At 44.9% G+C, this 12,980-nt stretch overlaps 1 protein-coding gene across 1 annotated transcript in view; it reads left to right on the forward strand.

Annotated features, from left to right (window-relative positions):
* SRD5A3 (steroid 5 alpha-reductase 3) overlaps positions 1 to 12,980 on the forward strand; it is a 59,042-nt gene that overhangs the window by 21,722 nt on the left and 24,340 nt on the right. The window contains exons 2-3 of the mRNA XM_030191396.1: positions 1,876 to 2,027; positions 9,594 to 9,785. Of these exons, the coding sequence (XP_030047256.1) occupies positions 1,876 to 2,027; positions 9,594 to 9,785 (344 nt within the window). The remainder of the gene's footprint in view (positions 1 to 1,875; positions 2,028 to 9,593; positions 9,786 to 12,980) is intronic.

Here is a 12,980-nt window from a genome sequence, read left to right on the forward strand (position 1 = left end):
GAGACGGGTCATCATCAGATACTTGGAAGTGACCAATGATTTCCGGAAGTCGGATCATCTGTTTGTCCTGTTTGCAGGTCCTCGTAAGGGTCTGCAGGCTGCTAAGCCTACAGTTGCAAGATGGGTCAAGGAAGCCATTGCAGCGGCTTATGTGGCCGCGGGGAAGGTGCCGCCTATTCAGTTGAAGGCCCACTCCACTAGAGCTCAGGCGGCCTCGATGGCAGAGGCCGGGCCCGTCTCCTTGGAAGAGATTTGCAAGGCGGCAACTTGGGCGTCGGCCCATACCTTCTCCAGACATTACCGCTTGACTGTGGCTGCTCGGGCGGAGGCCCGGTTTGGAGCTTCAGTGTTGAGTTCAGGGATTTCAATGTCCCGCCCTGGGTGAGTACTGCTTCGGTACATCCCACCAGTCTATGGATTGATCAGCATGATGATATGGAAGGTAAAATTATGTATCATACCTGATAATTTTCTTTCCATTAATCATAGCTGATCAATCCATAGCCCCTCCCAGATATCTGTACTGTTTATATTCTGGTTGAATTTTAGGTTCAAGTTTAGTCTTCAGTTACTTCAGGAGGACTTCGTGTTCAAGTTTCTTCACTTGGATTCTTCAAGAGTTGAGACGAGTTTGTGTTACAGTGAGCTGCTGCATTCCTCTCCCCTCCGTTTTACGGGGCTGGATTGAGACTTAAATTCTGCTGGCACTCCCTCCCGCTTCGTGCGGCTGTAGGGCAGCTTTGTACCCCTCCCGCTTCGGCGGTGTTAGGGTCAGTCAGCTCCTCCCGCGGTTGCGGTTGCAGGATAAGCCAGATCCCCCCGCATCGGCGGGGTGGTGTCCCTCCCCCGCTCCGCGGGGATGAGCTGGATGGATTCCCCTCCCCCACTTGTGTGGGGATGAGCTGGGTTAATTCCCCTCCCTCGTTTCGGCGGTGGTGAGCTGGGCAGAGTGTCCCTTTGTGGGTGTAATTCTCTAAGTGCTGAGTCCTGCGGATGGAGCTTTGATATCGACATACTGAGGAGTTTCCGGCAGCACATGACCACATATAGGGAGGCAAAGTTTGCTCTCTATCTCCACCTGCTGGTAGATGGACACAACCCACCAGTCTATGGATTGATCAGCTATGATTAATGGAAAGAAAATTATCAGGTATGATACATAATTTTACCTTTTGGCTCTGCCTTCATTGAAGAATTTGCAAGGCAGCTACATGGTCTTCTGTCTACACTTTCACTGCTCACCACTGTCTGGAGCAGCATTCTAGGTAGGATGGCCAGTTTGCACAAGCAGTCCTGCAGAATCTTTTTACTGTTTAAAAGTCAACTCTACCAAATGTCCCTTTTTTTTTCACCATGCTCATTATCTGATTACTTGACATTTATTTATGTTGTGAACCTGGTATCTAGTGAGTTCCACATGTGTGAATATTATACCTGCTTGTCCTCAGAGAAAGATGTACTCCGAGAACAGCAGGCATATATTCTCACATTCCTCCCACCTCCCCTTGGAGTTGTCTTAGCTATGGTACTGTATTGCTGGTCCTGCATTCAAGTGTTGGGTGGGAAGGCACCCACTCATGCGTGGTGGGGGCACTGCCTCAAAGATTTAAAGTGACAACGCACTTGGCAGTATCCATAACAGGCTCCATGGATGACGTCACCCACATGTGTGAACATATGAATGCTGTCTTCAGAGAACACCTGCTACAGTAATTTAGCTGTATTGAGGGTGCACAGCACCTACTGTCACCCACAGAGCTGGCTCCTTTGACTCCATATGTGTGGTAAAACATACTAATAAGTAGAAAGAGAATTTTAATGGAAATTAGGAAGTAAATGCTGCTAAGTTAATATGGATTCTTATTTTCTATGCAGGTGGTTCTCTCATTTTTATTTTGTGTCTGTGGTCTGGAATGGATTCCTGCTTCTGCTACTTGGTCGGGCTCTGTTTTCTAAAGTTCCCTTTCCAGCATGGCTTCAAGCTGTGCTTCGTGCCCTCAACAAGGAGTCAGAGTATCAGAACTTGGGTAAGTGGTAGGTTCTTTCTACGTTTTAATGATACAGGCCACAAAATGGATAAATCCTGGATGGTGGCTCAAATTAAGAAAAAAGAATGGGTGGGGTGCCGCCTAAATTTATGACCTGATATTTGTACCTCTTTTCAGATAAACTTAAGAGCCTAAAAGGGCAATTCTATAAAGGGCACCAAATACACACACTAATCTATAGTGCGATTATGTAGTTCTCTGAGGACAAGCAGGGCATTAATTCTCACAAGTAGGTAATGTGGCGCCGTGTTGCCAGTTCCGGACTTTATGAAAAGCAATAAGAGCTTTTGTGGAGCGGGTGCTTTTCTGTCCGCCGCTCATGCGTGGCTACCATAGTTCATTTTTATTTACTGCGGTAAGCAGAATACTGCGTTTCTGACTTCTCCATGCACGTCTGAAGAGCTTCGTTTTTTTGGTGCCTTTCAGTGTGTTTTCATCAGTTTTTTGCTGTGCCTTTTTGGGCATTTGTTTTTCCCTCTCTTCCCATACTTTTTTAGTTTTTTTTTTTGTCCAATTTTTAAGTTTCCTTTTCTTTTCCATCTGCTAGGCTGCATTTGACCTCTGTTCGGGTCTTTCCTGTCTTTTTGTTTTTCCAGGTGCCTTGCCCCTTTTTTCAGGCACCATCGCGTCTTTTGATTTAGCATTGGAAGTTTTTCCGTCCATGTCCTCTAAATCTATTGGCTTTAAGTGCTATACCCAGTGCAATCGGACAGTCTCTGGCACGGACACCCATTCTTGGTGCCTGCAGTGTCTAGGACCTGACCATAGCCCTGCTAATTGTGTCCTTTGTCATATATGAAGAAAAGGATGCAACTGTCCAGAGTGGCTCAACGAGAAATGGTTTTTGAAACGGAGTCTGGGTCCTTGGCGTCGGCATTGAAGACAGCATCAGCATTGAGAGCATCAATCCCTGTGGCTGCGTCAAACCCTGCCCCGAAGCAACATGAGGATTCAACATCGTCCTCATCTGCACCAAGGAGTCTCGACACTGAACTTCGGGCGAAGGCTAAGAAGCATCTGCATCACTCCTCCTCGTCACATGGTGCTGAGAGCTCTGAGGGATTCAGTACCCAAGAAGCATCAGCACCAGTAGGATCGCTCTTCCTCTATCCAGGAGGTGCTAGTGCGCCTGTCTCCAGGCAGCCAGGACCCGACTCCCATCTCAGCCCCAGGAGGTGCTGTTCTGCTGGCTGTCTCAGAGCCAACACCCCAGTCTTTCCTGGTGTCAGCCTTCGATGAGCATATCTGGGCCTTGCTCTCTGAGCTGCTGGATGGCATCTTGCAGCACCATGCATCTGTATCAGGGGTGCTTATGCCTACCATCCAGCCCGCTGCGGCCCCCACCTGGCCCTCAGCCTGAGGTGCTGGTGCTGCATGCAGCCCCAGTGTTGACTGTCACCCAAGCCGGTACCCCCTTGACGTCGGTGGAGGTGGGAGCTGACTCCTCGATGCTCCTCTCGGGGACATAGCTCCTATAAGTCGAGGCAGGCTCGTTCTTGGCCCTCCTACGAAGTGTTTCTGACTGACACCAATGAGGAACGCTCATGGGAGTCAGAGGAGGATCCACTGTACTTCTTCAATAAGTCCTATGATATTCCCTCTGAACCTTCCCCTCCACTTGAAAGGAAGTCATCCCCGGAGAGCCTTTCATTCCCTTCTTTTGTAAAGGAAATGGCAGAGGCTATTCCATTTCATTTGGAAGTGGAGGATAAGGTCCTGGACTACATGTCTCCACCTAGGGAGGCTGTGACAGTCCCTGTCCACGAGGTACTCAAGGAAGTCCTCAGTTGGAACTGGGAGTCCCTTCTGTGGGTCCCTGTCATGCCCAAAAAGATTAACACCCAGCACCAGATCCACAGTACACCTGCTTTTGATAGGCCTCAGTTGCCTCGCAATTCCATGGTGGTGGAGTCCTCTCTCAAAAGAGCCAGAAGTTTTAGAGACTATGCCTCAGCGCCCCCAGGCAGAGAAGCTAGGATCTTGGACTCTTTTGAGAGTCAGTGCTTGTGTCCTGTCTATAATTGTAGCAGCTCTTTACGAGCGTCAGTTTTTGCGCAAGTTGATGGACTTGGCAGACTCCCAACAGAGCAGGCCGAGTCAGTGCACCAGTTGGCCAAGCAGCAGAATGCGTATCAAAAATTCTTGGTCAGGGGTGCTTATGACACTTTTGACGTGGCTTCCAGGATCTCTGCTCAAAGTATAGCAATGTGCAGACTCTCATATCTGCATATTTCTGACTTGGAACAGTTGATTCAGCAGAGGGTGGTGGATGCCCCATGCCTGGAGGATAATCTTTATGGAGAGAAGGTTGAGGAGGTTGCTGACCAAGTGAAAAAGCATACTGATACCCTGTCTCCTGCCGGTCGTCTTCTGTATCAGCCTCCTCAGCTAGTACATAAGTATTGCCATACTGGAAAAGACCAAAGGTCCATCAAGCCCAGCATCCTGTTTCCAACAGTGGCCAATCCAGGTCACAAATACCTAGCAAGATCACAAAAAAGTACAAAACATTTTATACTGCTTCTCCCAGAAATAGTGGATTTTCCCCAAGTCCATTTAATAATGGTCTATGGACTTTTCCTTTAGGAAGCCGTCCAAACCTTTTTAAAACTCCGCTAAGCTAACCGCCTTCACCACATTCTCTGGCAACGAATTCCAGAGTTTAATTACACGTTGAGTGAAGAAAATTTTTCTCCGATTCGTTTTAAATTTACTACATTGTAGCTTCATCGCATTCCCCCCTAGTCCTAGTATTTTTGGAAAGCGAAAACAGACGCTTCACATCTACCCGTTCAACTCCACTCATTATTTTATATACCTCTATCATATGTCCCTCAGCCACCTTTTCTCCAAGCTGAAGAGCCCTAGCCGCTTCAGCCTTTCCTCATGGGGAAGCCGTCCCATCTCCTTTATCATTTTCGTCGCCCTTCTCTGCACCTTTTCTAATTCCACTATATCTTTTTTGAGATGCAGCAACCAGAATTGAACACAATATTCGAGGTGCGGTCGCACCATGGAGCAATACAAAGGCATTATAACATCCTCATTTTTGTTTTCTATTCCTTTCCTAATAATACCTAACATTCTATTTGCTTTCTTAGCCACAGCAGCACACTGAGCAGAAGGTTTCAACGTATCATCAACGACGACACCTAGATCCCTTTCTTAGTCCATGACTCCTAACGTGGAACCTTGCATGACGTAGCTATAATTCGGGTTTCTCTTTCCCACATGCATCACTTTGCACTTGCTCACATTAAACGTCATCTGCCATTTAGACGCCCAGTCTCCCAGTCTCGTAAGGTCCTCTTGTAATTTTTCACAATCCTCCGACGATCTAATGACTTTGAATAACTTTGTGTCATCAGCAAACTTAATTACCTCACTAGTTACTCCCATCTCTAGGTCATTTATAAATATGTTAAAAAGCAGCGGTCCCAGCACAGAGCCCTGGGGAACCCCACTATCTGCCCTTATCCATTGAGAATACTGACCATTTAACCCTACTCTCTCTATCTTTTAACCAGTTTTTAATCCACAATAGAACACTACCGCCTATCCCATGACTCTCCAAATTCCTCTGGAGTCTTTCATGAGGTACTTTATCAAACGCCTTCTGAAAATCCAGATACACAATATCAACCGGCTCACCTTTATCCACATGTTTGTTCACCCCTTCAAAGAAATGCAGTAGATTGGTGAGGCAAGATTTCCCTTCACTAAATCCATGTTGACTTTGTCTCGTTAATCCATGCTTTTGAATATGCTCTGTAATTTTGTTCTTAATAATAGTCTCTACCATTTTGCCCGGTACCGACGTCAGATTCACCGGTCTAATTTCCCGGATCTCCTCTGGAACCTTTTTACAAAATCGGCGTTACATTGGCCACCCTCCAATCTTCCGGTACCACGCTCGATTTTAAGGATAAATTACATATTACTAACAATAGTTCTGCAAGCTCATTTTTCAGTTCTATCAGTAATCTGGGATGAATACCATCCGGTCCAGGAGATTTGCTACTCTTCAGTTTGTAGAACTGCCCCATTACATCCTCCAGGTTTACAGAGAATTCATTAAATTTCTCCGACTCGTCAGCTTCGAATACAATTTCCGGCACCAGTATCCCACCCAAATCTTCCTCGGTGAAGACCGAAAGAATTCATTTAATCTCTCCGCTACGGCTTTGTCTCCCTAATCGCCCCTTTTACTCCTCTGTCATCTAGCAGTGCAACTGATTCTTTTGCCAGCTTCATGCTTTTAATATGCCTGTTTTTGAATAGCAACCACGCCTGATGTAAATTTTTGACCCTCGCAGTCGCTCCTCTAAGTTTTTTTCTTTTCACCGTTCTTCTCATTTTATCATAGTCTCCTTTTTTAAAGTTAAACGCTAACGTATTTGATTTCCTATGTATACTTACTTCAAAACTAATATCAAATACGATCATATTATGATCACTGTTATCAAGCGGCCCCAGCACCATTACCTCCCACACCAGATCATGCGTTCCACTAAGGACTAGGTCTAGAATTTTTCCTTCTCTCTTCTGCTCCTGTACCAGCTGCACCATAAAGCTGTCCTTGATTTCATCAAGGAATGTTTCCTCCCTAGGGTGCCCCGATGTTACATTTACCTAGTCAATATTGGGGTAATTGAAATCACCCATTATTATTGTGCTGCCCAGTTTGTTTGCCTCCCCAATTTCCTTTAACATTTCTGCATCCGTCTGTTCATCCTGGTCAGGCGGACGGTAGTACATTCTTATCACAATCCTTTTCCCCTTTACACATGGAATTTCAATCCACAGTGATTCCAAGAAGTGTTTTGTTTCCTGCAGAATTTTCAATCTATTTGATTCAAGGCTCTCGTTAATATACAATGCTACCCCTCCACCAATTCGATCCACCCTATCACTACGATATAATTTGTACCCCGGTATGACAGTGTCCCACCGGTTATCGTCCTTCCACCAGGTCTCAGAGATGCCTATTATATCTAATTTTTCATTTAGTGTAATATATTCTAACTCTCCTATCTTATTTCTTAGGCTCCTGGCATTCACATATAGACATTTCAAACTATGTTTGTTGTTCCTATTTACATCATGCTTAGTACTTGACAGTATTAATTTGTAATCTTTTGTCTGATTTTTATTTTTATTTAATGACACCTGATCTACTATGGTCTCTTTTGCAACTTCACTATCAGGATACCCTATCTTCCCTGTTTTAGTAATATCTTTGAAAATTACCGTATCCCAATGCGCTTTTGAGCAACTGTCAGCCTTCCCCCGTTTCTAGTTTAAAAGCTGCTTTATCTCCTTTTTAAATGCCGATGCCAGCAGCCTGGTCCCATCCTGGTTAAGGTGGAGCCATCCTTTCGGAATAGGCTCCCCCTTCCCCAGAATGTTGTCCAGTTCCTAACAAATCTAAAACCCTCCTCCCTGCACCATCGTCTCATCCACGCATTGAGACTCCGCAGCTCTGCCTGTCTCTTGGGCCCTGCACGTGGAACAAGTAGCATTTCAGAAAATGCTGCCCTAGAGGATCTGGATTTGAGCTTTCTACTGTAGAAATGTAGAAAATGGGTGCTGTGAAAAACAGGTCAACTGGTTTTGAAGCTGGAAGCTATGCCTTAAAGTCATAATACCAGGTCTGACTCTGAAGTTCTCTGAGCTGTCGCGAGACAAGGATTGTGACAGTCTGAGGCAATGAAACTGGCAGGTGGGAAGAAGTTGGCCAGAAATGACAGCTGTATCAAGCCAATTTGGGAAGGTATGGTTAGTGATATGTGAGAAAAACATAGATTTACAGTTGAGAGAATACAACAGAATGAGCTGACCGGAATTTGAATGATAAAAAAGAATTTGCGGTCAATTGGTAAACAGATTTGTTGAAGTTACAAGGAATTTCAAAGATGTAAACACCAGGTGCCCAAGTTAAAGATACGATTTGAAAGAGTATATGAACTGGCAGCGTAAACAATCTTGGAAGTCTTCAGATACCATGCTACCTGATTTGGTCACGGGCTGTTACTTCCTATGAGAAATGATTATATTGATCCTGTATTGTCTATTCTATTGATCCTGTATTCTTTATGTTTGTAAGTAAATAATAAAAGATTGAGATAATTTCTCATATTCACTGTTTTATATCTGATTATTATCTCTTAATTTAGTCAGAGTAAATACACTGCTCTGATCTCTGATGGAGTCTAGATAAATTGAACAAACGCAGTAGCAGCCTAGGATATTCTGTTCATTTCCAGATAATCAGTCGGTGGACCACTGAACTAGGAAGGGACAGAAATACCCTAAACAAATAAACACTACCTAAGAGCCTAAATTTGGCTTCCAGAACCTCTCTCATCACATTTTCCTATGTCATTGGTACCCACATGTACCAAGACAGCCGGCTCCTCCCCAGCACTATCTAAAATCCTATCTAGGTGACACATGAGGTCCGCCACCTTCGCACCAGGCAGGCAAGTGACCAGGCGATCCTCACGTCCACCTGCCACCCAGCTATCTATATGCCTAATGAGTGAATCACCAACTACAACAGCTGTCTTAACCTTTCCCTGGATAGGATGGTTAGAAACATGAAGATGGATAGTGATCATAGAGGGAAAAGAAATGTCAAAATGGACAAGGAGACCATAGAAAGAGTTAACAGAAAAACATAAACCAGAGACAGGGACAGCACAATTAGAACAAAGGTAGAACAAAGAATTTTATTTTCTATTTATTGATTACAATATGTCAGTTTTTGGAATGTACATCTGCCAGATCTGATGTAAGACAAGACTGGGGTCCAAGAAAAAAAAAAAACATCATTGGCCTGAAATCACAAATCTCTAGCTTTGGGATGGACTATCCTTGGCATCTCTGCTCCCCTCTGTTGGCAGCAGGAGACGTGTTAATAAGATGTCATCTCACGATAAGACCAGGAAGTGGAGTAGGTGGGGCTGGGGAAGAGTAGACGGGGCTGGAGGCATGTCCCAAAATTTCCCCCTCAAAAATTGGGCCCCCTTGGCAGCTCTGTTGTATGCAATGTATGTGGATTAGATTAACCCAGATACTGTCACAGCTCTCAAAAGTAAACAACCCATATTGAACCTACTTATCATCTGGGGAACAAAATATGTGTCAGATGCATCACCTACTTTGCACCTGTTCAATTGTGCAGGTACTCAAATGGGAATAAAATAACACTCATCTAAAGGGAGAGTTGGGGCCAGAGCCTCAAGAGCATGTAGCTCTGGAAATGGAGAACCTAAATTTGGTGCACTGAGTAGCAGATTGAGGACACAAGCCCCTTGTACCCATAGCCAACAATGCCCTGGGTAGAAGCCCAGAAAGTCATGTCAGTTGTGCCCTAATCTGGATTGGATCCGACTTTTCTTTACCTTTAGAAATCTAGTTGCTTTGTTTACATGGAAAAAATGTAAAACTAAACAATTTTTCAGTTAGATGTTAATTAGAATTTGTGAACAAGACTGTTAATGAAGAGGAAACTTTTATGACCTAATCTGTTTTGATTTATAGGTGCTGAGCTGTCTGTCTTCTTGGTTCTTGAACTTCTATGGCTGCATAGTGTTCGAAGACTGATGGAGTGCCTCTTCCTTAGTGTCTTCTCACCAGGGGTGATTCACCTTGTCCAGTACTGTTTTGGTCTGGGCTATTATGTTATTCTTGGTTTAACTGTGCTATCTCAAGTGTCACTTGAAGTCTCGACTGGTAAGTGCCTGTTCAGTAACTTCGCCCTTAGTTCCTTAATTTGCTAGATTTCTTTCTAATGCCTAATAGCTGATATAGAGCTCCTTTTACAAAGTCACGCTAGCGATTCTGGTGCGCAAATTCGATGAAGTTAATTCAGTTCCTATAGGCTTTGTCACATTTGCCGTGTGGGAATCGCTAGCGCAGCTTTGTAAAAGGAGCCCATAACTTGCTATTTACATACTCAGTAGCAATTAGATCATTTAATAAAAAATGATGATGGATAAAGACAGTATCCATCACCCTGTTTGTGAAGTAAAATTTCCTAACGATACTTCTGGCTCTACTTCTTTTTAGCCTTTTATCATGACTTGTTTTACAGCTTCTTTTCTAGTGGAATATGCTTGCTGCTTGTGCATTATTCCTGATGGTGTAATATTTGAATTCCTCAATCTTACTTCACCTCTCCTTCGGCTTTCTTAGGTGTTTAGGTCCCTAAAATTTATTTCATAGTGATGCTGTACCATTTTTGAGGCTCTTCTCTGGACTTCCTTTACTGGCTATATTCTTCTGGAAATGTGGCCTCCTGAATTTGGATTCGGTACTCCATATGAGGTCTTGTGGATGAATTTGTGCAGATGCATTACCAGCAACTTTATTTTGCTAGTTACTGATTAGTTTATTCAGAATTTGATATACTGCCATTTGGAAATACTGGCAAATAAGTTAAGCATTTCACTATCTAAAGTATTTAACAAAAAAAGAAAGAAAAGAAAAAACAACCTATGTATAATGTAGGGGGGGAAAAAGGAAAAAAAAAAAAAGCAAAGCTGCTGGGAATTGCATGATGCTGTGAGCAGCTGTGGACGTGATTTAAGAGAGCTGCTCTGAGGTCCTCCCAAAGCCCTTCCTAACTTAACCATTTGACGTAGAACTGAACATAGATTTTATATAAAGGTCTGGGAAACCTTATGGACAAAGTTTTGATGAAGCTCGAACTGGAGCAACAAAGCAACAGTGTCGGAACATTCTGTGAGGCCGGGGCTCAGACATGACGCCTATCACTCCAGTAAAACAACATCCTTGTCCATCCAACATTGTTCCAGAGATCACAGATGCAGTTGTAAAAGCTCTTGACATTCACTTTCAGCAGCTGTCAGAACAAATTGCAGGTATTTGTCACTAACCTCTGACTTATCCCGTCGTACTAGAGAAATCAAATGCTGGATGGCCAGTGTGGAGGATATCACTCAAACACATGGCACAGAGTTGGCATGTCTGGAGAGTCTGGTACAAGCCCAACAAGATAAGATTGAGGGTCTGGAAAATCGGGCATTCTGGGATAACCTACGAGTATAGTGGAGGAATAGCCTAGTGGCCTGACCCCTGGTAAGCCTTTCCTCAGCTGAGAGGTGCCCAGCTCTACCACCGGCTGCCTTTCAGGTGCTGTGGAGGACTTACAGCTCATCTGCATATCCTTACAGCCTTCTCCGTGGTGACACCCAGGTCCACTCCAATCCACTCAGGGCCTCTGCTCTAGGTGCAACGCGCCATTAGGCGCGCGGGCATTTTTCTCTTTACATCTAATCTTCCCAGTTGCTAAAGTATCTCAGTCGTTTATGGCCCCTATTCACATACTCTTCCTAGCCCTGTCCCTTCCTAATCTTTTCCGTCACCCCCTACCTCTCCGCTACAGGAACTCACTGCCCATCCATCGACTTCATCACCTCACCTTCTCTCCTACCCTCTTCCTCCCTCTTGACTTTTAATCTCAGTCTCTTTCTTCCCTCCATTTTGCCTTCCCCATTCCACCTAAATACCTCTCGCCTTCGACGCCTTCATGGCCACACCTGTCCTACTCTCCTCCGCTCTCTTTTACTCCTTCTCTTACTCTCAGCCGGTGACATCAATCCCAATCCTGGCCCTCCTCACCAACTATTAGCCCAACTCTACAGATCTCACCGCGACCTCTCTAACCTCATCTCTATTCCTCTACTCCCCTCCTCTTCTCTGCCCTTCTCTTGCGCCCTATGGAATGCCCGCTCTATCTGTAATAAACTCCTCTATATCCAGGACCTCTTTATCTCGCGTCACCGCCATCTGCTCGCCATAACAGAAACTTGGGTCTGCCCTGATGACTCTGCTTCAGTCGCAGCCCTCTGCCAAGGCGGTTATCTTTTTTCACATACTCCTCGCCCTGCTGGTCGTGGGGGTGGTGTTGGACTACTTCTCTCTCCCTCCTCCAGATTTCAACCCCTTCTTCCACCTCACTCACTGTTTTTCCTCCTTTGAAGTCCACTCTATCTGCCTTTTCGCTCCTCTGCCTCTTCGAATAGCAGTCATTTATTGTCCCCCTGATAAGTCCCTTTCATCCTTTCTCATTGACTTTGATGCCTGGCTTGCCTTCTTCCATGATCCTTCCTCCCCTCTCTCATCCTTGGTCACTTTAATATTCCTGCTAATGATCCTTCCAACTCTTATATTTCCAATTTACTCGCTTTAACATCCTCCTTTAATCTCCAACTATGCTCCACCTCCCCCACTCATCAAAATGGTCACTGTCTTGATCTCATCTTCTCCTCCAGCTGTTCACCCTCTAGTTTCCTTGCCTCTGATCTTCCCCTCTCTGATCACCATCTTATAACTTTCACACTTAAATCTCCTCCCTCCCAGTCCCGTCCTATCCTATCTAATTTATCTAGGAATCTTCATGATATTGACCCTTCATCTCTATCCTCCCATGTTTCAAACCTCCTCTCTACTGTGGCACCATCCACGTCTGTCAGCGAGGCTGTTTCTTCTTACAACAATACTCTATCCTCTGCCTTAGACACTCTTGCACTTTTGATGACCCGCCCTATAAGGCGTACAAAACCCCAGCCTTGGCTGACTTCTAATATCCTCTACCTACGTTCCTGTACCCGCTCCGCCGAACGCCTCTGGCGGAAATCTCGGGCCCTTGCTGACTTCTTACACTTTAAGTTCATGCTGACCTCCTTCCAATCTGCTCTTTTACGCGCCAAACAGGATTATTATATCCAACTGACCAACTCTCTTGGCTCAAACCCTCGACTTCTCTTCACCACATTGAACTCTCTCCTCAGGGTGCCCCCTCCCCCAACTCCCCCTTCATTATCTCCTCAGACCCTTGCTGAATTCTTTCATGACAAGGTTCAAAAGATAAACCTTGAATTCTCTACCTCGCCACCTCTCCCT

This window comes from Microcaecilia unicolor, chromosome 2 (assembly GCF_901765095.1).
Source record: "Microcaecilia unicolor chromosome 2, aMicUni1.1, whole genome shotgun sequence".
NCBI classification, from domain to species: domain Eukaryota; kingdom Metazoa; phylum Chordata; class Amphibia; order Gymnophiona; family Siphonopidae; genus Microcaecilia; species Microcaecilia unicolor.